We start from the raw sequence: 18,277 nt of genomic DNA, 5'->3' as shown, positions 1-18,277 counted from the left end.
TGCGAGTTTCACAAGAGGTCGGTTTCGTTTCTGGGTTTCGTGATTGCCGAGGGTGAGATACGTCCCGATCCAGCCAAGGTCAGAACGGTGGCCGAATGGCCAGTCCCCGACTCCCGTAAGGCTTTACTTCGTTTCTTAGGGTTCGCCAATTTTTACCGGCGATTCATTAGAAACTTTGGTCAGATTGCTCAACCCCTTACGGCTCTCACCTCCACCAAGGAGAGGTTTGTCTGGGGAAAGGAGGCTCAGGAGGCCTTTGATAAGTTAAGGTTCTGGTTTATCACTGCTCCTGTTCTTTCTATTCCAGATCCTACCTCTCAATTCATTGTTGAGGTGGATGCTTCGGATGTCGGGGTTGGTGCCGTTCTGTCTCAGCGATCGTCTAAGGATGGCAAGGTGCATCCTTGCGCTTTCTTCTCACACCGGCTTAACCCAGCAGAGCGAAACTACGACATAGGGAACCGGGAACTGCTGGCCGTCAGATTGGCTTTGGGTGAGTGGCGTCACTGGTTAGAGGGGACCTCGGAACCCTTCCTGGTCTGGACGGATCACAAGAATTTAGAATATATCCGTTCAGCCAGGAGGTTAACATCACGTCAGACTCGTTGGGCGCTCTTCTTTGACAGATTTAACTTCATCCTCTCGTACCGGCCTGGTTCGAAAAACACTAAACCCGATGCCCTCTCTCGGTTGTTCGAGGTTTCCAGTTCTGACAGAGACGAAACCATCCTCCCGGAGGGGCGGGTGGTGGGGGCTCTGCGCTGGGGCATCGAACAGCGAGTGAGGGAGGCCGGACGGGAGGAGGAAGTGCCAGAGGGGTGCCCAGCGGGTCGACTTTGGGTTCCGGAATCGCTCCGTTCCGAGGTCATCCGGTGGGGTCACGAGTCCAAGTTAGTTTGTCATCCTGGAGTTCGGAGATCGCTGGCTGCCGTCCATCAGCGATTCTGGTGGCCCTCTATGGGCTCCGATGTCAGACAGTTTGTGTTAGCCTGTCAGGTTTGTGCCCGCAATAAGGCCTCTCATCAAGCCCCTAGTGGTCTGCTTAAGCCCTTATCTGTCCCTTCCCGTCCTTGGTCCCACATAGCCATTGATTTCGTTACCAATTTACCTAGTTCTAGAGGTAACACTGTAATTTTGACCATTGTTGATCGCTTCTCTAAAGCAGCGCATTTTGTCCCTCTGCCCAAGCTCCCCTCTGCCAAGGAAACGGCTCTGATTATGATAGAACACGTCTTTCGCTTACATGGTCTGCCTTCTGACGTGGTTTCTGATAGGGGTCCTCAGTTTATTTCCCGTTTTTGGCAAGAGTTCTGTAGACAGATCGGCTCCACAGCCAGCTTGTCTTCAGGTTATCACCCACAGACCAACGGGCAATGCGAACGGGCTAACCAGGATCTTGGTCGTGCGCTCCGCTGTCTGACATCTCAATATCCGAGCTCCTGGTGCCAACAGTTACCCTGTGTAGAATATGCTCATAACTCTCTTCCTGTTTCATCCCTTAAAATGTCCCCGTTTGAGGCTTCCATGGGTTTTCAGCCCCCTCTTTTCCCAGCTCAAGAACCCGATGCGGCGGTCCCGTCTGCGCTAGCCTTCGTTCAACGTTGCAGACGCACCTGGAGGAGGGCTAGAAATACTTTACTCGAGACCTCCAGACGGACCAAAGCCGCGGCTGACCGTCATCGTAGACCCGCGCCCCGCTTTATCTGTGGGCAGAAGGTATGGCTTTCTTCCAAGGATCTGTCTCTCCGAGGGCCATCTCGCAAACTGGCACCTCGCTTCCTTGGGCCATACAGTATTGATAAGGTCATCAACCCGGTGACGGTTAAGCTCAGATTGCCCCATGCTCTCGGTCGGGTTCACCCAGTTTTTCATGTGTCTAAACTGAAGCCTGTGTTTTTTTCTCCCCTTAACCCTGTCCCTTCTGCTCCCACCCCTCCCGCCCCGCAGCTTTTGGATGGTGCCCCAGTTTTCACCGTTAAAACCCTTTTAGATGTACGTCGGCGGGGCAGGGGTTTTCAGTATCTAGTGGATTGGGAGGGTTATGGTCCGGAGGAGAGGTGTTGGGTACCGGCCCGGGACATCTTGGACCCTGACCTGATTGTGGACTTCCGTCGGCGACGAGGTGAGCCCTCCCTTGGACCGCCTGGTGGCGGTCGTGGGGGGGGGTCCTGTTGTGACTTTGGTTTATTCACTGCTTTATTTTGGGTTCTCAGTGTTGGTGTTTGTGTTTATTGCTTCACACGTGCGCGTCTCAGTCACGGGTGTAATCAGTGTTATTTGTTTCACCTGCGCCACTCACCTGCTGCTCATTTTATGGCCATTCGGTTCTGCATTTAATCCCTGTGTGTTTCAGTGTTCGTTGCAAGTCCGTCTTTGTATGTGCTCGCCGGTTTCTAGCTTTGCTGGATTCTAGTCTTGTCCTGTCAAGTTTGCCTGTTTCTCTAGCCTGTTTTATTTTTCCCCCGTCAGTCTGTGCTCTCTGCTACCCGTAGGTGTTGGACACTTCTCGCCCAGTTTATCTCCTGTTCTCCGCTCTCCCTCGCTGCCATTTAAGACTGCTTTTCTCCAGCGTGCTGAGGAGTCTCGCTGCGGCTCTGCCGCTCTCCCATTGGGCGGTCCCTCGCTTCGGGAGCTGTCCAGCCTGCCCGGTCAGATTTCAGCACCACTAACGCTCTCTCTCTCTCTGCCCGCCTCAGGATCATCTCGCTCGCCTCCTGAGCTGGCTCTGTGCCCTAGTGAACTGTGGACATCTCTCACTGTGTCGTGTGTGTTCCTCTCTCTCTCTCCCACCGTTCGCCTGAGTGTGGCAGCAGGCTGGACGAGTGTGGTCATCCTCTCAAGCCCAGTGTGTGGATTCTTGTTTTGCCGTCTGCCTCGGAGTGGCCATTGCGCCCAGACGTGCTTCTGACTTTTCCCTTATTATTATCATTTAAATAAACTCTTCTGTTAATCTGCTCTGGGATCTCTCTCTGTGTTTTTTCACCGTAACACACAGCTCTCATTCCCTTTAACTCTTTCCCCGCCATTGACGAGATATCTCGTCAATTAAGAGAAAACGCTTCCCCGCCAATGACGAAATTTTCCGTCTTTCCGCAATACCGCTATTATCCCTTCCGCAACTTTTTAAAACCGGAAGTATTGCCCTATGGCAAGCTGCTGCATGTCCGTGTCTGTTTTAAAGATCGCTCTGAATGGGATCTCTATGAAAAGTCCGTCATAAAAAATGGAATTATCTCTGCTTTTTGCTCAAAATATGGTGTTTTTGCAAAAACCTACCCATATTCAAAAGCTGATTGCAAAAGAACCACTAAAGGTAGGATGAAACGGTTTTTTTTGTTTGAAAGCAGAGGGTCTGTTCTTTCATTTGGTATATTGTATGTTTATATATTTAAAGAAGAACATTTTCTGGAAGGCATTAAACTTTGGTGAAAATCATGAAAAACGCTGACGCTGGCTGGCAACTTTTTTTAAAAACGCTGGCGGTGAAAGAGTTAAAAGCCAGTTGCGCTGGCGCTATGTCTAATCCCTATTTAGATGACGGACTTTGTAAACTGAAAAACTAAGCGGAGAAAGAAGATCCCCAGTTTAAGATTAATGTTAAATAATTATGTTGTTTTTCCACTTGTATTGAAATTGTTATTTTTTTATTAAAACCTTTAAAACCAGTTTTCTTTTAGTCATGGAAGTAAAAAAGCAGGCTTTTAATTGCTTTAAATGTATGGCTATCCAATATCACCAAAAAATAATTTACAAGTATGTAAGATAAGGTTTGTACTCTAAAAATACTTTATTTGTAACAAACAGGAGATAAAGAATTTACAAACGGCTCTCCTCACGTTTCAGCACGTTGGACAGCGTTTTTTTAGCAAAGAGTTTTTTTAAGCATTACTTAAAAATGTTTCTCATCTCACCATATCCACATGTACAGAGTAATCATATACAATAAATCCGTGAGGTAGCATAAAAAAAACATTTAAAAACAGACGCATTTGTTCAAAACAAAGCATTTATTTACTTACCAGGCTGCAGGTGAAGCAGCTCTTTGTGCCTTCTCATAATTAGTCCTCATTTATGTCCAAGTGACTCAATAATAATCTTTTACATTCAATCCTTTAATCTTTCATACTTAAAAGCATTTTTGTGCTGCTGCGCATTCATGTACCTTGTGATAAGCAAACCCGCGTTGTCCTCCCGTGTATAGGCGCATTTTACTAATGCGCTCTTTAAATAACATAAAACACATTGCGCCATTGACTTTAGACTTTAGACCAGGTTTTTGTTGGTCAATGGCGTAGTCTATTTTAGTTGCCTCAAAATAGCAACGCGCCAACAATGCGCCTGAACACACCTCGTTTTCAGACCAGAACGCCCATGGGCGCAAAAGGGGGCGCAAATGCATTTGCTATTTAAACAACGCGGCGCTAAACGTGAAAATTAGGGTGGAAACTAGCGAAAGACACTTGCGTCGCGCATTGCGCTGCATTGCGCAGGGTGTAAGATAGAGCCCCCTATCAGTAAACTCTGATTACACATGAGATTATGTGAGTATCTGGCAAACGTGAGCGTCTCTTTTATCATAAACACGTGATGCACATAGGTTAAATTGACGCACAGAACACATATTTTGAAATGACGAACCACACACATGACGGGCTACATACATGTTGTGACAAAATTCGCATCGAGCGCCCTTGAAAAAAGAAGTCACCGGCCACCACTGGATTAAAACAACCCAGTATAGAATAAATTGCAACCCAACTGGTTGTGTTCGTCCCTTTTTGACTCATGGCTGGGTTGAAAATAACCCAGCATTTTTTAGAGTGTAGTACTAGATTTAAAATTTTGTAGAGTCTCTATTATGAAGTGATTATTTAGATTTAAAAAAATTTGAGTTAAATTAATTCATATAAATGTTTATACAGTAGTTCACCCAACAAAGGGTTAAAACAACCCAGCACAGGTTAGGTTCGTCCCTTACGGTTGAGTTAGTCCTTATTTGAACTAGACCTTTGTGGATTTCTGGGAATGAAAGATCTCAGTCAACACATGGGACAAGATTTAAATTAGGTTGAAAGCATCAGAATATAAAAGTAAAGCATGTCATGAATGTTAGTGACTTACAGTAAAGAGTCAGCACCATGTCTGACGTAGAGGTTAGGTAGAAACAGAAATACTGTGGTGTATATTAGATCCCCTGCATTTTCTAGCACAACTGAAACCAAATGCTTGCATGCAAGTGCTTATTTTCATACCCCACGTTCTGCACTAAATATCTTACACCACTGGTGCATGATTGGGTTGCCAATAAAAGCTATTAAGATTAAAGAGTCTTGATGAAAATACACTGGATGATTCAGTTCCTCTGCCCCAGGCTGCTGTTAGTGATGTTAGTCCGTGCTGCGCGGCGATGGTGCTTTCTGTCCAAAGAAATAAATGATTAGAACTTTACCATTTCCCGTACGTTTGTATTTGCCTTCATCACAGTCTGCGTCTAACATGCACTTATTCTTCCCGTTTGGCACCTGCAACATATAAAAAGATTATGTTACTAGCTATTAGTGCTTATTAAAGCCTACATTTGCTTGCTTGTGGAGAAAATATGCAAATGAGAGATTTAAGTAAAGATCGGAAAGAACGAAACCCCATTCGGAGAGCCATTTGTTTAAGCAAAGCCATGTAGGATGGGCTTAAAAATAAAATTGAGCTTATTGTTAGATATTAAAAGAGATTTAGCTCAATTATACGATTTTATGTAAAATCAATTTAGCTGGGTTTTCACAGACTGCGTCACAAATATAAGGCTGAATATAAAGCATTGCTCATGGTTATCTAGTTAACTTGCTTAAAGTGCCTGGAACAAAACTCTAAACAGCTTTATAATGTTATGCTTTTGACCTTGCAAACTTTGGAAAATCTAGAGATTAGTTAGCCTACTTCTCAAAATCCCTCATTTTATTATCTTCATGCTACCTATGCTTTGTTTCTGGGAAGACTTAAATACTGAGTGCCCTTCCCATTAATTTTTGCCAATGCAAATCAGACTGTGGGTATTCTGTGGGTTTTCCATCTGATCTTAAGGGCTTACTCACATTATGGGCCCTATCATACACTGTAAAAAAAATCCGTAGAAATTACAATGTTATTGCAGCTGGGTTGCCGGTAATTTACCGTAGATTTAAATTTATGTTATTTACTGGCAAGAGTTTGTTCAAAGTTAAATAAATTTTAAATATTAACAAGTCTTTATCTTTACAGAATAAAACTATACAATAACAGTCTCATGCAAATCATTCTGGGAACCAGAAATCATCATCAACCTTTTTCTGTTTTTTGCTTCAGATTTTGTTTCCCAGAACGTTTTGCTTGATGCTGTTTTTTTAGTTTTACTCTGTAAAGACAAAGACTTGTAAATGTTAAATGTTCATTCAACTTTGAACAAAATTTTGCCAGTAAATAACATAAATTTAAATCTACGGTAAATTACCGGCAACCCAGCTGCAATTTCTACGGATTTTTTTTTAGAGTGTACACCCGACACAAGTGTCTTTTGCTTCATTATCATTTTCATGCAGCGCCACATTGTTTAAATAGCAAATGCATTTGCGCCCAATTTTGCACCCATTTTACCGTTCAAACAAGCAAGTTAAATCCAGGCTGCGTGTACTTACAGGCCACCACCCAAAAACTGTAATTTAATGGCATAACCAGTTTTGTTAATAAGGCAAAAATAAACTAGATTAAGAAACAGTTAAACTGGTAACTTAACAGTGAAATGGCAAAAAAAAGAAGGTCAAGAGATACATTTTAGTGCAGACAAACAGCGCAAACGTTTTTGAGAGTCATGATTATGAAAGACGTGATATATTTATCTACCTCAGGACACTTGCCCTGTGTCTGTCCCACAGTGGCAATGTAATTTGTCATCACAACAAAAGACGAGGCACCCTAGAAAACAAAGCAAAAGAAGATCAGATAAAATAAGCAACATTTGTTATAAAGTCAGAGTTACACATTGAATTTACATCCTTTCTTACTCTGTTTGGTTAAACAGTGGTTGCATAAGAAATTGAGTCTTTAAAACTTGTTACTTGTACTTGCACTTATACAAGATATGAAAAATCATGATAAATCTTTGTAATAAGTCCAAGTATTCTGAAAACTTAAGCAGATGGGATGGTTTTTGAGTCTGTTTAACCTCAGCATTCAGTGCCGTAATACCCATCTAAGTCGCGTTTGTGCATGTGTTTGTACAAGTTTATATACAGCATGTGCAATATAAATCGAGTCCACTGGGAATGTTGCACAAATATCATTTTTATCATGCTGTGTCTCTTTTATCAGTGCCCTGCTCTTATTTCACTCAGCAACAACTAGTGTCATTTTTATTGTCTGACTAAACACAGTATTGTCATATTTACCATTCAAAAGATCCCTCATCTCTTCTCAGTTATATCCACATTTTAAATACACATTTTTCTATTACATTTGTTATTATCTGTTATAATAACAATTTGAGTGAAACATAAACATATTCTCTGAATTTCTTGTATTTTTAGTATTCAAGCTAACATGGATTTCTTAAGTAGATTACATATTTCCCAGCATGATTTAAGAGCACTCCGAAGAGCATGTTGTGTTTCTACCGCAACAAGGAAATCTGACCTTTAGTACAAAGAAATTATTTACACTCTTTTAAAAAGGTGCTTCACAATGCCATAGAAGAACCATTTCTGGCTAAATGGTTCCATAAAGAAGGCCTCTTAAGAGCTTTTCTGTTTCAAAGAATATTTTGATTATTTGGAACCTCAGATTCCAAATAGTTGTCTCGAACAAATTTTATCCTATCCTAATAAACCATACATCGATAAAAAGCTGTTTTTTTACTTTTTAGGTGATAAATAAATCACAATTTCATTAAATTGACACTTATGGCTGGTTTTGTGGTCCAGGGTCACATTTGAATGTATTTCACTGCAAACCACTCTAAGAAAGAGTCCTTCGGATGAGACGTTAAACCGAGGTCCTGACTCTCTGTGGTCATTAAAAATCCCAGGATGTCCTTCGAAAAAGAGTAGGGGTGTGCCCCGGCATCCTGGCCAAAACTTGCCCATTGGCCTACTAATCATCCCTCATACTAATTGGCTATATCAGCGCGATATGGCTGCCGTCGCATCATCCAGGTGGATGCTGGACATTGGTGGTGGTTGAGGAGATTCCCCCGTTCATATGTAAAGCGCTTTGAGTACTGAGAAAAGCGCTATGTAAATGTAAGGAATTATTAATTAATTAATTATTAAGAAAGAACAAAAATCTTCACTTCTTAAAAGTCTCCAGTCACTCTTCACTGTCCTTTCTGATAAAGAGTAAATCAGTTAAATTCCTAAAATATTTAGAAAACCCCCGTTTAGCGGATTCTGCTAACAAACCAGTATTTCTGAACATCCTGAGGTCGGAATTTAACAAATTTGAAGTATCTGATAAACATTTACTACGTGCTGAGAGCATTCGGTCAATATTATTATCTCATTTTTGGACGAAGGTGGTGCTTAGTGGTTTTTGCAATTGAACTTATTGTTAGTTGTTAGCTTATGTATTAACAAATGTTAACAAATACAACCTTAACAAGTGTTACCACTTGATCTCAAATTATACAATTATTAATATCAGTGGCGGCCGGTGACTTTTTTCGTGGGCACACGATGCGAAGTTCGTCACAACATGTATGTAGCCCATCATGTGTGTGGTTCGTAATTTCAAAATATGTGTTCTACGCGTCGAGTGATCCTATGTGCATCACGTGTCTTCTCAAAATAAGTGCCTGCTGAAGATGCGTCTAAAGGGTTAAGAGACCCTCGTGTTTACTGTTAAGTGAGTGTCTTGCGTGTATTTTGTGAATGTGAGTTTCTCTTTTATCATAAACGGTTTTGACGCGTGTGCAGCAGGCATTTATTTTGACAAAACACGTGATGCACATGGTTCACATGACGCAACAAACACATATTTTGAAAACACACGTGACACTCCAAACACTTATTTTCAATGTGCGCCCCTCGGATGAGCAGCCACGGGCCGCCACGGATTAAAATAAATCTGGAAGCGTTACTCAAAAGATTACCAGAATTGCCTGTTTGTTGTCATAAATGTGTAAAACATTATAGCTACAACTACCTATTAAAGTAACAGTATGTAGGATTGTGGCCAAAACTGGTGTTGCAATTACAAAACTTGTGGCTAAAACTGGTACTGCAATCACACAACTGGTGGCAAATGCACAAAATAACAACATAAACATCAGTTGAGGGCTGCAACTCCACTTTTTAAATGACAATATCCTGGCCAGGCCACTGTTGTTAGTGATATATGTATTTGAAATGAAAATGATTTCTTAATGTCTAGTGACATATCAGGGCCATTTTATGATTAATTTATATACATTTCTTACATACTGGTCCTTTAAATTTGAAACATTGATGGGCACCAACATATAAATTCAGCTTCTAATTGATATATCCAAATGCAGTGTGATTTTTGTACATATTTGTTGTAAATAAGCATGCAATCTATGCAAAACACAAATCTCATAAATCCCCCAAATCTCCTAATCTTTTAAATCTTATCTCCTTAGTGCTAAAGTTGCATCTTCTCAAAGATGAAAGTTGCATTTTGGATGATTACAACTTGAAGACCCTGTTTTACGTACATATTCATGAAAAAAGAGTCACAAAAGTCTCTCCAGTGTATAAGTACAATAAGTATATATGTACAATATAATAATGTTAATAATAATTCATTACATTTATATAGCACTTTTCTACAGCACTCAAAACGCTTTACAGTACATATGAAAGGGGGAATCTCCTCAACCATGTGCAGCATCCACCTGCATGTGTGTCTGCGTGTGAGAAAGATAGAAAGAGAGCGAGAAACAAGACTGACTATTCATAGAATATGTACTATTCGACTATTCATAGCATATGTACGTATGCGTGTCTGCATGTGAGTAATATACTGTAGAAAGAGAGTGCGAAACAAGACTGACTATTCATAGAACCAGTGAAATAACACTTTGGACCCCACTCACATTGAAGCAATCTGGGTTATGTAAATTATCACTTCATTTACTTGTGCTTCTTTAATGTCAGGTTATAGGGTTACACACTAATTTTCTGTCATTGTCTGTGGACCCCCTGAAGTTGCCTTGGAAAACCCCATGTATCAAACTAGTTTTGCAACTGTTTATAATTTAGTTTAAATGGCCACTCCTTTGATTGCTCAGATGTGACGTATATTGTATACTATAGAGTTCTTCTCTGTCAACAGTCTCTTTCTCAGAACTCTGTGCACTTTCCAATCTCAAAACACTGCTGGCTGTTAGTAAATTATGTATTTCTAATGATAGATTTTAATCACTTCATAATCACTAATGGTGTCTTTTAGATGAATGGATTTATTTTCTTAATTTGGAAAATGATAAACATGATAGTTTATTCCTGTTGATAAATACATAAATATTTACTGTACCTCCATTATTATGACTCTCGCAGTAAAAACAACCTGATACATGCGTGACTGAAGATGTTTACACAGTACTTATCTGTAACGAAACTCATTTTGACGTCTATACTAATATTAGCATTAGTGTAAACTCAGGAAGCTGACATTTACATAAGTGTATCTGTATTAAAATCGCCTGATGATTTCTTTAGTTTTGAATGTGACCCAGTCTGTGAAACGCAAGCTATAGTCTCATAAATGAATGACTGTATGAGATTTGGGGCATCAAAGTTTGATTTAAATTATTAATTTTAACATGACCTTACTCAGTCAATATTAAACTGAATGTTCTTTACGTTATGTAGGATGATTTTATGTAGAAAATCACAGAAAATGAGCTGGGTTTTACAAACTGAGTCAAAGATATTGGTTTAAATATGTGCATATATTTTCCATTTCATTTTGTTATTTCGATATGAAAAAAATCTCACCTGTTCTGGAAAGACATAATCCGCTACATCCCATACCCTCTCCTCTCCACTGATATTTGTGAAAGCAAGTCCCTTCATTTTGGTCAATATTGAGCCAAAGGCAGTATCCACTGTCTGGTAGCCTTTCTCATACATGAACACCCACCTAGCAAAAGCAAGAAGGTAATCTGTTAACTTTGTTTATCAGAAACCCTGCAATCCAGTCGATTATCAAGATTTAATTCAGACTTTATTTATTTCATTTTTTTGTATGTCTTAAACACTTGATGTATGAAAATTAGTGACATTGTACTTATAACAGCTAAGCTGTTCAGATTTTTGTTTCCATTCATTAATCTGAAATGTAAAGCCATACCATTCTATTCATGAAGAAGCACATACAGTACAGTCAACATCAAAATGTGTTTTTTGGTAATGGCACTGGTTGGGTTTTTATGCAAATGATAGCTAATTACAGTACATTATACAGTACTGTACTTAAACTTTATAAGCCTGAGGCAGAAGTCAACATTATTATTTACTACTACTATTGTACAAGTACTGGAAGCTATTTAATAAGGTTTGATCTACAATGTGCTGTCATTTTGAGTTGTTTAAGAGGTCGCTACATAATTGAATGATGTTATCATTATATGACTTGCTTGAATAGCTCATATGTTTAGCATTTACACCTGCACAACAGCTGGGAAATGCTCACAGGGCTACATATTATCGCTAATACATCGGCAATCTACAGTATTGTCTCATATATTAAGTAGAATTAAGCAATAAGACGTTGGCATCGTGCCCTTTAGCAAGACACGGCAAACGTTCCTCTTTTGTTTGAAACATGACTCTCAACCTTATCATCTAACACACCTGACATACTACTTTAGACAGACCAAACTTGCAAAAGAAATTGATTGATTTGATTAACTTCTGTTTCATTTAGCCACCATATTAAACTTCAGTGCTACCCCTATTCCAGATAACAGAACCATCAAATGCACATCTGTTCAAAAGCCTTGTTCTTTATCTTTAAGTTCCCAAACAAATTCCTCTAATGGCCTCTTCTAAATTGTACTAGGGTCGTCTGCATTTCATTTACTAAGGGGTGGTCTGGATTAAGTTCCATCTGGTTGCACATGGCTGAACGACTCTGATCGAGCGTTTGTTGATGTTTGCGAATAAACACCTGGGAGTTACAGTAAGAACTGATCCATGAGAAAAGAAAAAAATAACTCCTATGAAAAGTCTGAAAACTGACATTGTTACTGGAGTTCTTGATTCTGATTGGCCGTTGTGGCATTAGTCGGTCAAATATTTCTGAATTGTGACCGCTGTCTGTAGCAAAGCTGTAACTGACCATAAATCAGGGCCATTGATTTTTCCCACCAAGCTGTGGTTTTCAGCATCAACCAATGAAACAGTTTCAACTTAAGTCAGTATTCTCTATTCATTTATTTAATGTATTATACATGAAACGGTACAGTCAACCTGCATTATCACAATAATTAATCTGGTCCAAATCATACAGAAACCTTTGCGTTATGAATCACTGTGATACAAGACATAACAACTTTACTAGTTCGCAACAGATTGCACATCACAGGTTTGGATTACTTCACAGGAAATGCCCGTTTGCCTGAACTTGATTGTAGTAATTGTTAACATCTGTCAAAGCTTGTTTCCCATAGAGTAAGACAGCAATATATTTTATTTCATTTTCTCTCTGCTAGTTTCTGTCAAACAAATGTATGCTTTTAAAAACATATCTGTATGTCTCATACTTATACGGTACCACACATCAAGTGCATTGCGTGTGTATCTCTTACGCACATAAATCACACCAGCTGCAGATGGCCAGCTATTGGGTCAGTGAGTGGACGTGTTGCCATGTTATTAATCTTAAAAGCCATGGTCATCTTATAAGTCATATTAAACCAAATAAGCCAAAATTGAAAGCATATGGACATCCAAATCGAGTTCTCATAATAATTATACTTGCTAACTAGAAATCCACTGGGATGGGTTGGTTTGGTATAGCGCCATATTAGTAGCAAACTCTGTAAATAAATGCAACTTAGTACATGTCACAGGACTTATAAAGGATTAGTATATTGTGACAGTGCTTAACTATTCTATTCAATGTATAGTACTTTACTTAGGTTATTTCGTTTACATAGTTTAAATTTTTTCTGGTCTTGTTGAAACATGCCCATTCAGTTACTTGCATGCTTTTTATTTCTTCTCTTTTGTACTTAACTTTTTTATGATAAAATGAAATCTCTTACCCTATGATGTAGGCTAGAACGCCCATCTGGATGAATCTACACACAATTCCAACTCTTCTGTTCCTGACCAGAACCTGACGAGGAGTCTCGTATTCAAAGAAAAAGTCTGACAAACAGCCCTGTATTCTATTCTTCATTTTTTTAAAGAAAGGATAAGGGTACAATAATATAACAAATCTGCTTTTGTCCCTCTTTCTTTACAGCGTTCTTGTAATAAGATGTCATTGGTAGACACTGGTGATCTGTCTAAGAAGTGCTGATTGCTGACTTCCTCTCTCTTGTTTTCTCTTGTTCTCTCTCTCCCTCTCCCTCTCTCTCTCTCTCTCTCTCTCTCTGTTTTTACCTCTAAACAAAACACATCTCAAAAGTTAACCTCCCATTTTGCATTATCTTCATCCATTAATTCTTTTGTGGCTGTGATACAAATTCATGTACAAACAGACAAACTTCTTATAGGTGGAGCAACAACTTAAGTGCAAATAAAGACTTAGTTTCAACCACATCATTCCCTTAAACATCCTTCTCTATCTCTCTCTCGCTCGTCCACTCACTCTCTCTATCAACATATTGATGCATTCTTGTGTCACTGCCTTCCTGAATGACTGGTGACGATAAAACCCAGAACTGTACTGTTTGTTCATCTTATGTATGTTTGCACATGCAGATGCAGTGTAAATGCATCCTCTTATGTAAATTGTAAATAAATTCAAGTCTGGCTCTAAATGCTACTTAATATTTGTAAATAATTAAAGGGAAGAGATGGAAAGGAATGTTTTTGCTTCCAATTGCTTCTCTTTTGGGATTTATCTTAGGAATAAACCTAAACATTGCACTTTTCTGGAATGCAACCATGTAAACAGTGTTAATTCATTTTGGTAAACCTATTAATTACTTTTGTCTTCTGTGCTTTAACTTAATGCACAATGTAGAATTTTAACACACTTTTCTTCAATGTTAAAAGATTTCAGGTTCTTAATGGATCAATGTCCACAACCTATATATCAAAACAAACACTAGACATCAAACCAATTTGTAACTACTACATTCAGACAGTTCTGGATCATTGACCAACCAAAAATATGACTTGATTGACTAGTGATTTTGATTGAATTGTACAGTATTGTCAATGTTGATAAAGACAACAAACTGATCAAATTTCAAAGCTGACAGCTGTCAAATATCCTCAGATATATGTGCTTCATGTCACTGCTGCATAAATAGCTAGGCATAAGGACTAGATCCTTTCCTGCGCTTCTCATGCAAATGACATCAACCTGAACAGTGCTAGTTTGCCCATGCCAGTGTAAGTCCAATACAATGCAAGTTTTAATTTATCTTATTTCTTCATTAGTATGAAATAGGACATATTCTGATTAAAAGTACCATACACACAAGTCCAGCAAGTCATTTCTTGTCTTTCATTTTCTTTTCCTGTGAAAAGTAACAGAGCTTTAAATAAGAGATAACATCTGTTTGGAATTTGTGTGGGAAGCAGTTTGGATTAGCAGACAAAGAGTGAAGAAAACCAGGGTATATGTGTGACCATGTCTGTGAAAACCAGGGTAAAGCCTCATAATCAAATTTAAACATTATTTTCACTATGATTTCAGTCTTTGACATGACCTTACACAGTTTATAATTAAGATATCAAGGTTATATTTAAACATAATGTTCTTTATATTACGTAGGAAAACAGCAAATCTAAGAAATTACTATAGCTAGGTTTTCATAGGCAGTGTCACATTAAGGAAAAAATGCACCCTTCTGTACAGTGTGTTTTTCCCTCCATCCACAAATCATTTTCATATCAGTTTACAGGTTTAAACAAATGAGACCTTTATCCATGTTGTAATTATTTGACATGTTACTATTGAACACCATTTCGCAGGATTATGGCTAAGTGTGCCAAATATTGCACAATTTCATCACAGTTTAGACCAGTGGTTACTTAAAACTGTTTGCCGTGCCTTGTGTACGGTGGCCCCCACTTGTGCCCTTCGTGGCCCCCCAAAGAAAACGTATTACATAAATCGTTGTAAAACAGAAATTTTAATCAAACAAACCTAATAAAATCTACAATGTAGTGCTGCTGATTAGTAGCCTTATTTTTCTGAGGTTTAAATGACACAGAATTTATGATAAATTCATTATAAAATGTCATAACAGGGCTCCCCTGACACAATCTCAGCCCCCCCAGATAGCCAACGCCCCCCAGTTTGAAAACCACTCTTTTAGACTTACCTGAGTAACTTCCTGAAGTGTTGAATACAAATAGTTTTTCGTTTGTTCTCAGTTTCCTTGGAAGATTTTTGCTTTACTTGGTAAGTAAAGTGATGTCCAGTTTGTCTGGGTTGCTTTGCATTTCTTTAGGTAGTATAGCTCCTCAAAAATGATCTAATGAGAACAATGTACTGCAAAAGCTTGACATTTTAGCATGATGTCATATTAACTGCTAGTACTGAATAAATTCAGATGATCAAATTGCTGTTCTTATTGTGTATTTTGCAGTAATCAGATGTCGGGTTTTATATCTAGTACTCCTGGAGATGGCAGCAGAGTCGAGTGCTTGGCCTGCTAGGTTGCTAGTACGTACGTACTGTAAACACACACGTGTTCTTTAGATGCTATTAATGTGTTAACACTAGAGGACAGTGTTGCTCCGTAATGTTGTTAAGTGAGTCTATTTTAGGAGGTAGCTTAACCCTTTATTATGAAAAACAATTTACTGTAAAAGGTCTGAACGTTAAAATCTGTTAATTTTGTCCTCTTTAACTGTTTTTAGGTTAGATTTTAAATTAAGCTTAAACCGTGAAGAGTGACGTTAGTAGAATATACGTAAAGTCCCCCGACTAAACTGTTCTTTTTTTTACTAAACTGTCATTGGGTTACTTCGAAAGTATCAGTTACAGTATAAACAATGTGCAACCTAGTTTTTCTTTTGAGTGTTAAACTTCTTTGCCGATTCTCAGGCAGTTGCTTCCCCTTTTTGAAAAGTTTTCATTCCCTTTTTTGACATTGCCAGTGCTTTCAAACGATATGCTAATAAAACACAGACCGTTTTCCCCATCAATTTCATTTCAAGACGAGTTGTCCTTCTCTGGATCTTATGATTGGTGCTTTGACACGTCAATCTTCATGTAGTCTGCTTCTCATTAGTGGAGGAGTGGTCGTAGTAGGCGGGGTTTACAACTGTCAGTCCTGCTGGAGTGAAACCTCACAGTTTCCAGCGCGAGTGGACAAGTAACGAGAATTAACTGTATCACGCGTTCAGATATAACAAAACATGAGCTAAGTACTACAGAATACAATTTAAACGTTCACATGGGGAGCTAAAAGAAGAAAATGACGTGTATGCGTTACAGTATGTTACTATTTTCAGTTGTGGAGTTATTGTTGTTTGGGTGCACAGCTGGATCGTCTCGTGCCGCACACCGCGAGAGCGATGAGAGCGCGTCTCAAGGCTCGAGATTCCCGCGTGCTGCGTTGGATGAGCCACTGGACGCGACCACCATACCAAACCACTTACAGGAGGACGACCGGGACCCCAGGTTTACAACTTTCAACCCCAGAATGACCGTCACAACCAGAGACTCCAGGACCAGTGGTAAATCTAACCAACTAGAATTCCTCTTGGCGACCGCAACGGCTGCGCCTCTGACCAAAACAATGGACCCAGTGAATGAAATATCAACATTATCCACAAAACTAAATATTACAGTAAATTCCACTTCTTCCACTCCAATAAGTCACAAAGAAACCTCAACGCTACCCGCAATGGATACAAACAGTTCATGGACAGTGAAAAGCACATTTACCCCTGTCCTGACCACCGAGACAGGTAGGTCCTTATGGACTTTTTTCAGTCACATGGTGTAATGGTGCTTTGTTAAATGTTTTATTTATGTCTTATGCATGTCCTGCTCGTCACATGCACTGCTCCTCCATCAGATTTCTTAAATGAGCTTGCAGCGGTTGGTTGCAAAGAGTTCACCTGTGTTGTGAAGCACAAGCTGTTCTCCATTAATTGCCTTTCTCTTCATTACATCATTCAGACTTCCTCACATTGTATCCCTATCATCTGATGATGCTTTATGTTTCACAATCCCCTAACTCAAGAGTTTCATTTTGATATAATATGCATTTGTTATGACGACAAGCTGTGGCAGATAATCTTGTTTAGAGACACTCCTTTGTTTCATTTCCAAGGGTGTGTTACTGTGTTTGTAGCATTGATAATGGTTTGCACAGAAGTTTTCACCAAAACCTATCAAAATCTTAAAAATGGTCTCAAATGTTGATGTATCCATAGTATCCATAGGCTTAGTAGTTAAACTGACAGATCAGGCCATCGGCACAAAAATGACCTTCTTAATCACATTATTGTGATAAATTATCATCTGACTGCCAAAAGGGGAAACCATCATAACCCCCCCCCCCCCAACCTTCAACTCATTTGTCTTGAGGTTGCTGATGCCAAGCTGGCATCATGAACATAGGAAAAATGTTTCATTAAGGTCATAACTAGGTCTGTCAGTCACCTTCATGTCTGCTGTATCATTTAAACGTTTACCTGTCTGGTTCATATTATGCACTAATTTGATCAGCTTCTTATGCATTATAAAAAAATCATACAGTTACATTGTTTCACCCTGGACTTGAAAATGTGTGACTGCTATTGTAAGACTGAATGTGATATGCAACCCCTCTGAAGTTCATTGGAAGTGACTGGAGTGCAGGGAGGAGACAGGTGTTTAGTATTACGGTAAAAAATCCAATTGTATTTAACAGCCCGAAGGCAAACGTCTCTGTTTCTGTTTGAAATCTGTTTCTGTTGTTACACTCTCTGCTGTTTACTTACAGTGTGTCAGAAAGAACAACATGTACATTGCATACACCCACATATCCAATATCCTAAATATGTGAAAAAATTTGTCCATTGTGTGTGGACATTTGCCATGGCTTATTTTTGTTGGGTGAAGGTTTGAGAGGCTGAAGCTAAAACCTATGCCCTCATCGTTT

At 39.3% G+C, this 18,277-nt stretch overlaps 2 protein-coding genes across 3 annotated transcripts in view; one reads left to right on the top strand and one right to left on the bottom strand.

The window, feature by feature from the left end:
- The window catches only part of p2rx1 (purinergic receptor P2X, ligand-gated ion channel, 1), a 32,774-nt gene extending 19,180 nt beyond the window's left edge, over positions 1-13,594 (bottom strand). The window contains exons 1-4 of one of the 2 annotated variants that reach the window (XM_065250157.2): positions 13,259-13,594; positions 10,986-11,130; positions 6,874-6,945; positions 5,462-5,522 (exon numbers count right to left, since the gene is read on the bottom strand). In XM_065250157.2, the coding sequence (XP_065106229.1) occupies positions 5,462-5,522; positions 6,874-6,945; positions 10,986-11,130; positions 13,259-13,395 (415 nt within the window). In that variant the 5' untranslated portion in view covers positions 13,396-13,594. Of the gene's footprint in view, positions 1-5,449; positions 5,523-6,873; positions 6,946-10,985; positions 11,131-13,258 lie in introns of both variants that reach the window. The other variant, XM_065250156.2, reaches the window with a different exon arrangement.
- Positions 13,595-16,461: 2,867 nt separating this feature from the next.
- The window catches only part of LOC135732245 (multiple epidermal growth factor-like domains protein 9), a 76,997-nt gene continuing 75,181 nt past the window's right edge, over positions 16,462-18,277 (top strand). Inside the window, exon 1 of the mRNA XM_065250153.2 lies at positions 16,462-17,096. Coding sequence (XP_065106225.1) covers positions 16,601-17,096 — 496 coding nt within the window. The 5' untranslated portion in view covers positions 16,462-16,600. The remainder of the gene's footprint in view (positions 17,097-18,277) is intronic.

The sequence above is a fragment of the Paramisgurnus dabryanus genome, chromosome 5, assembly GCF_030506205.2.
Source record: "Paramisgurnus dabryanus chromosome 5, PD_genome_1.1, whole genome shotgun sequence".
NCBI lineage: Eukaryota > Metazoa > Chordata > Actinopteri > Cypriniformes > Cobitidae > Paramisgurnus > Paramisgurnus dabryanus.
This window is presented reverse-complemented; position numbering and strand designations above follow the sequence as displayed.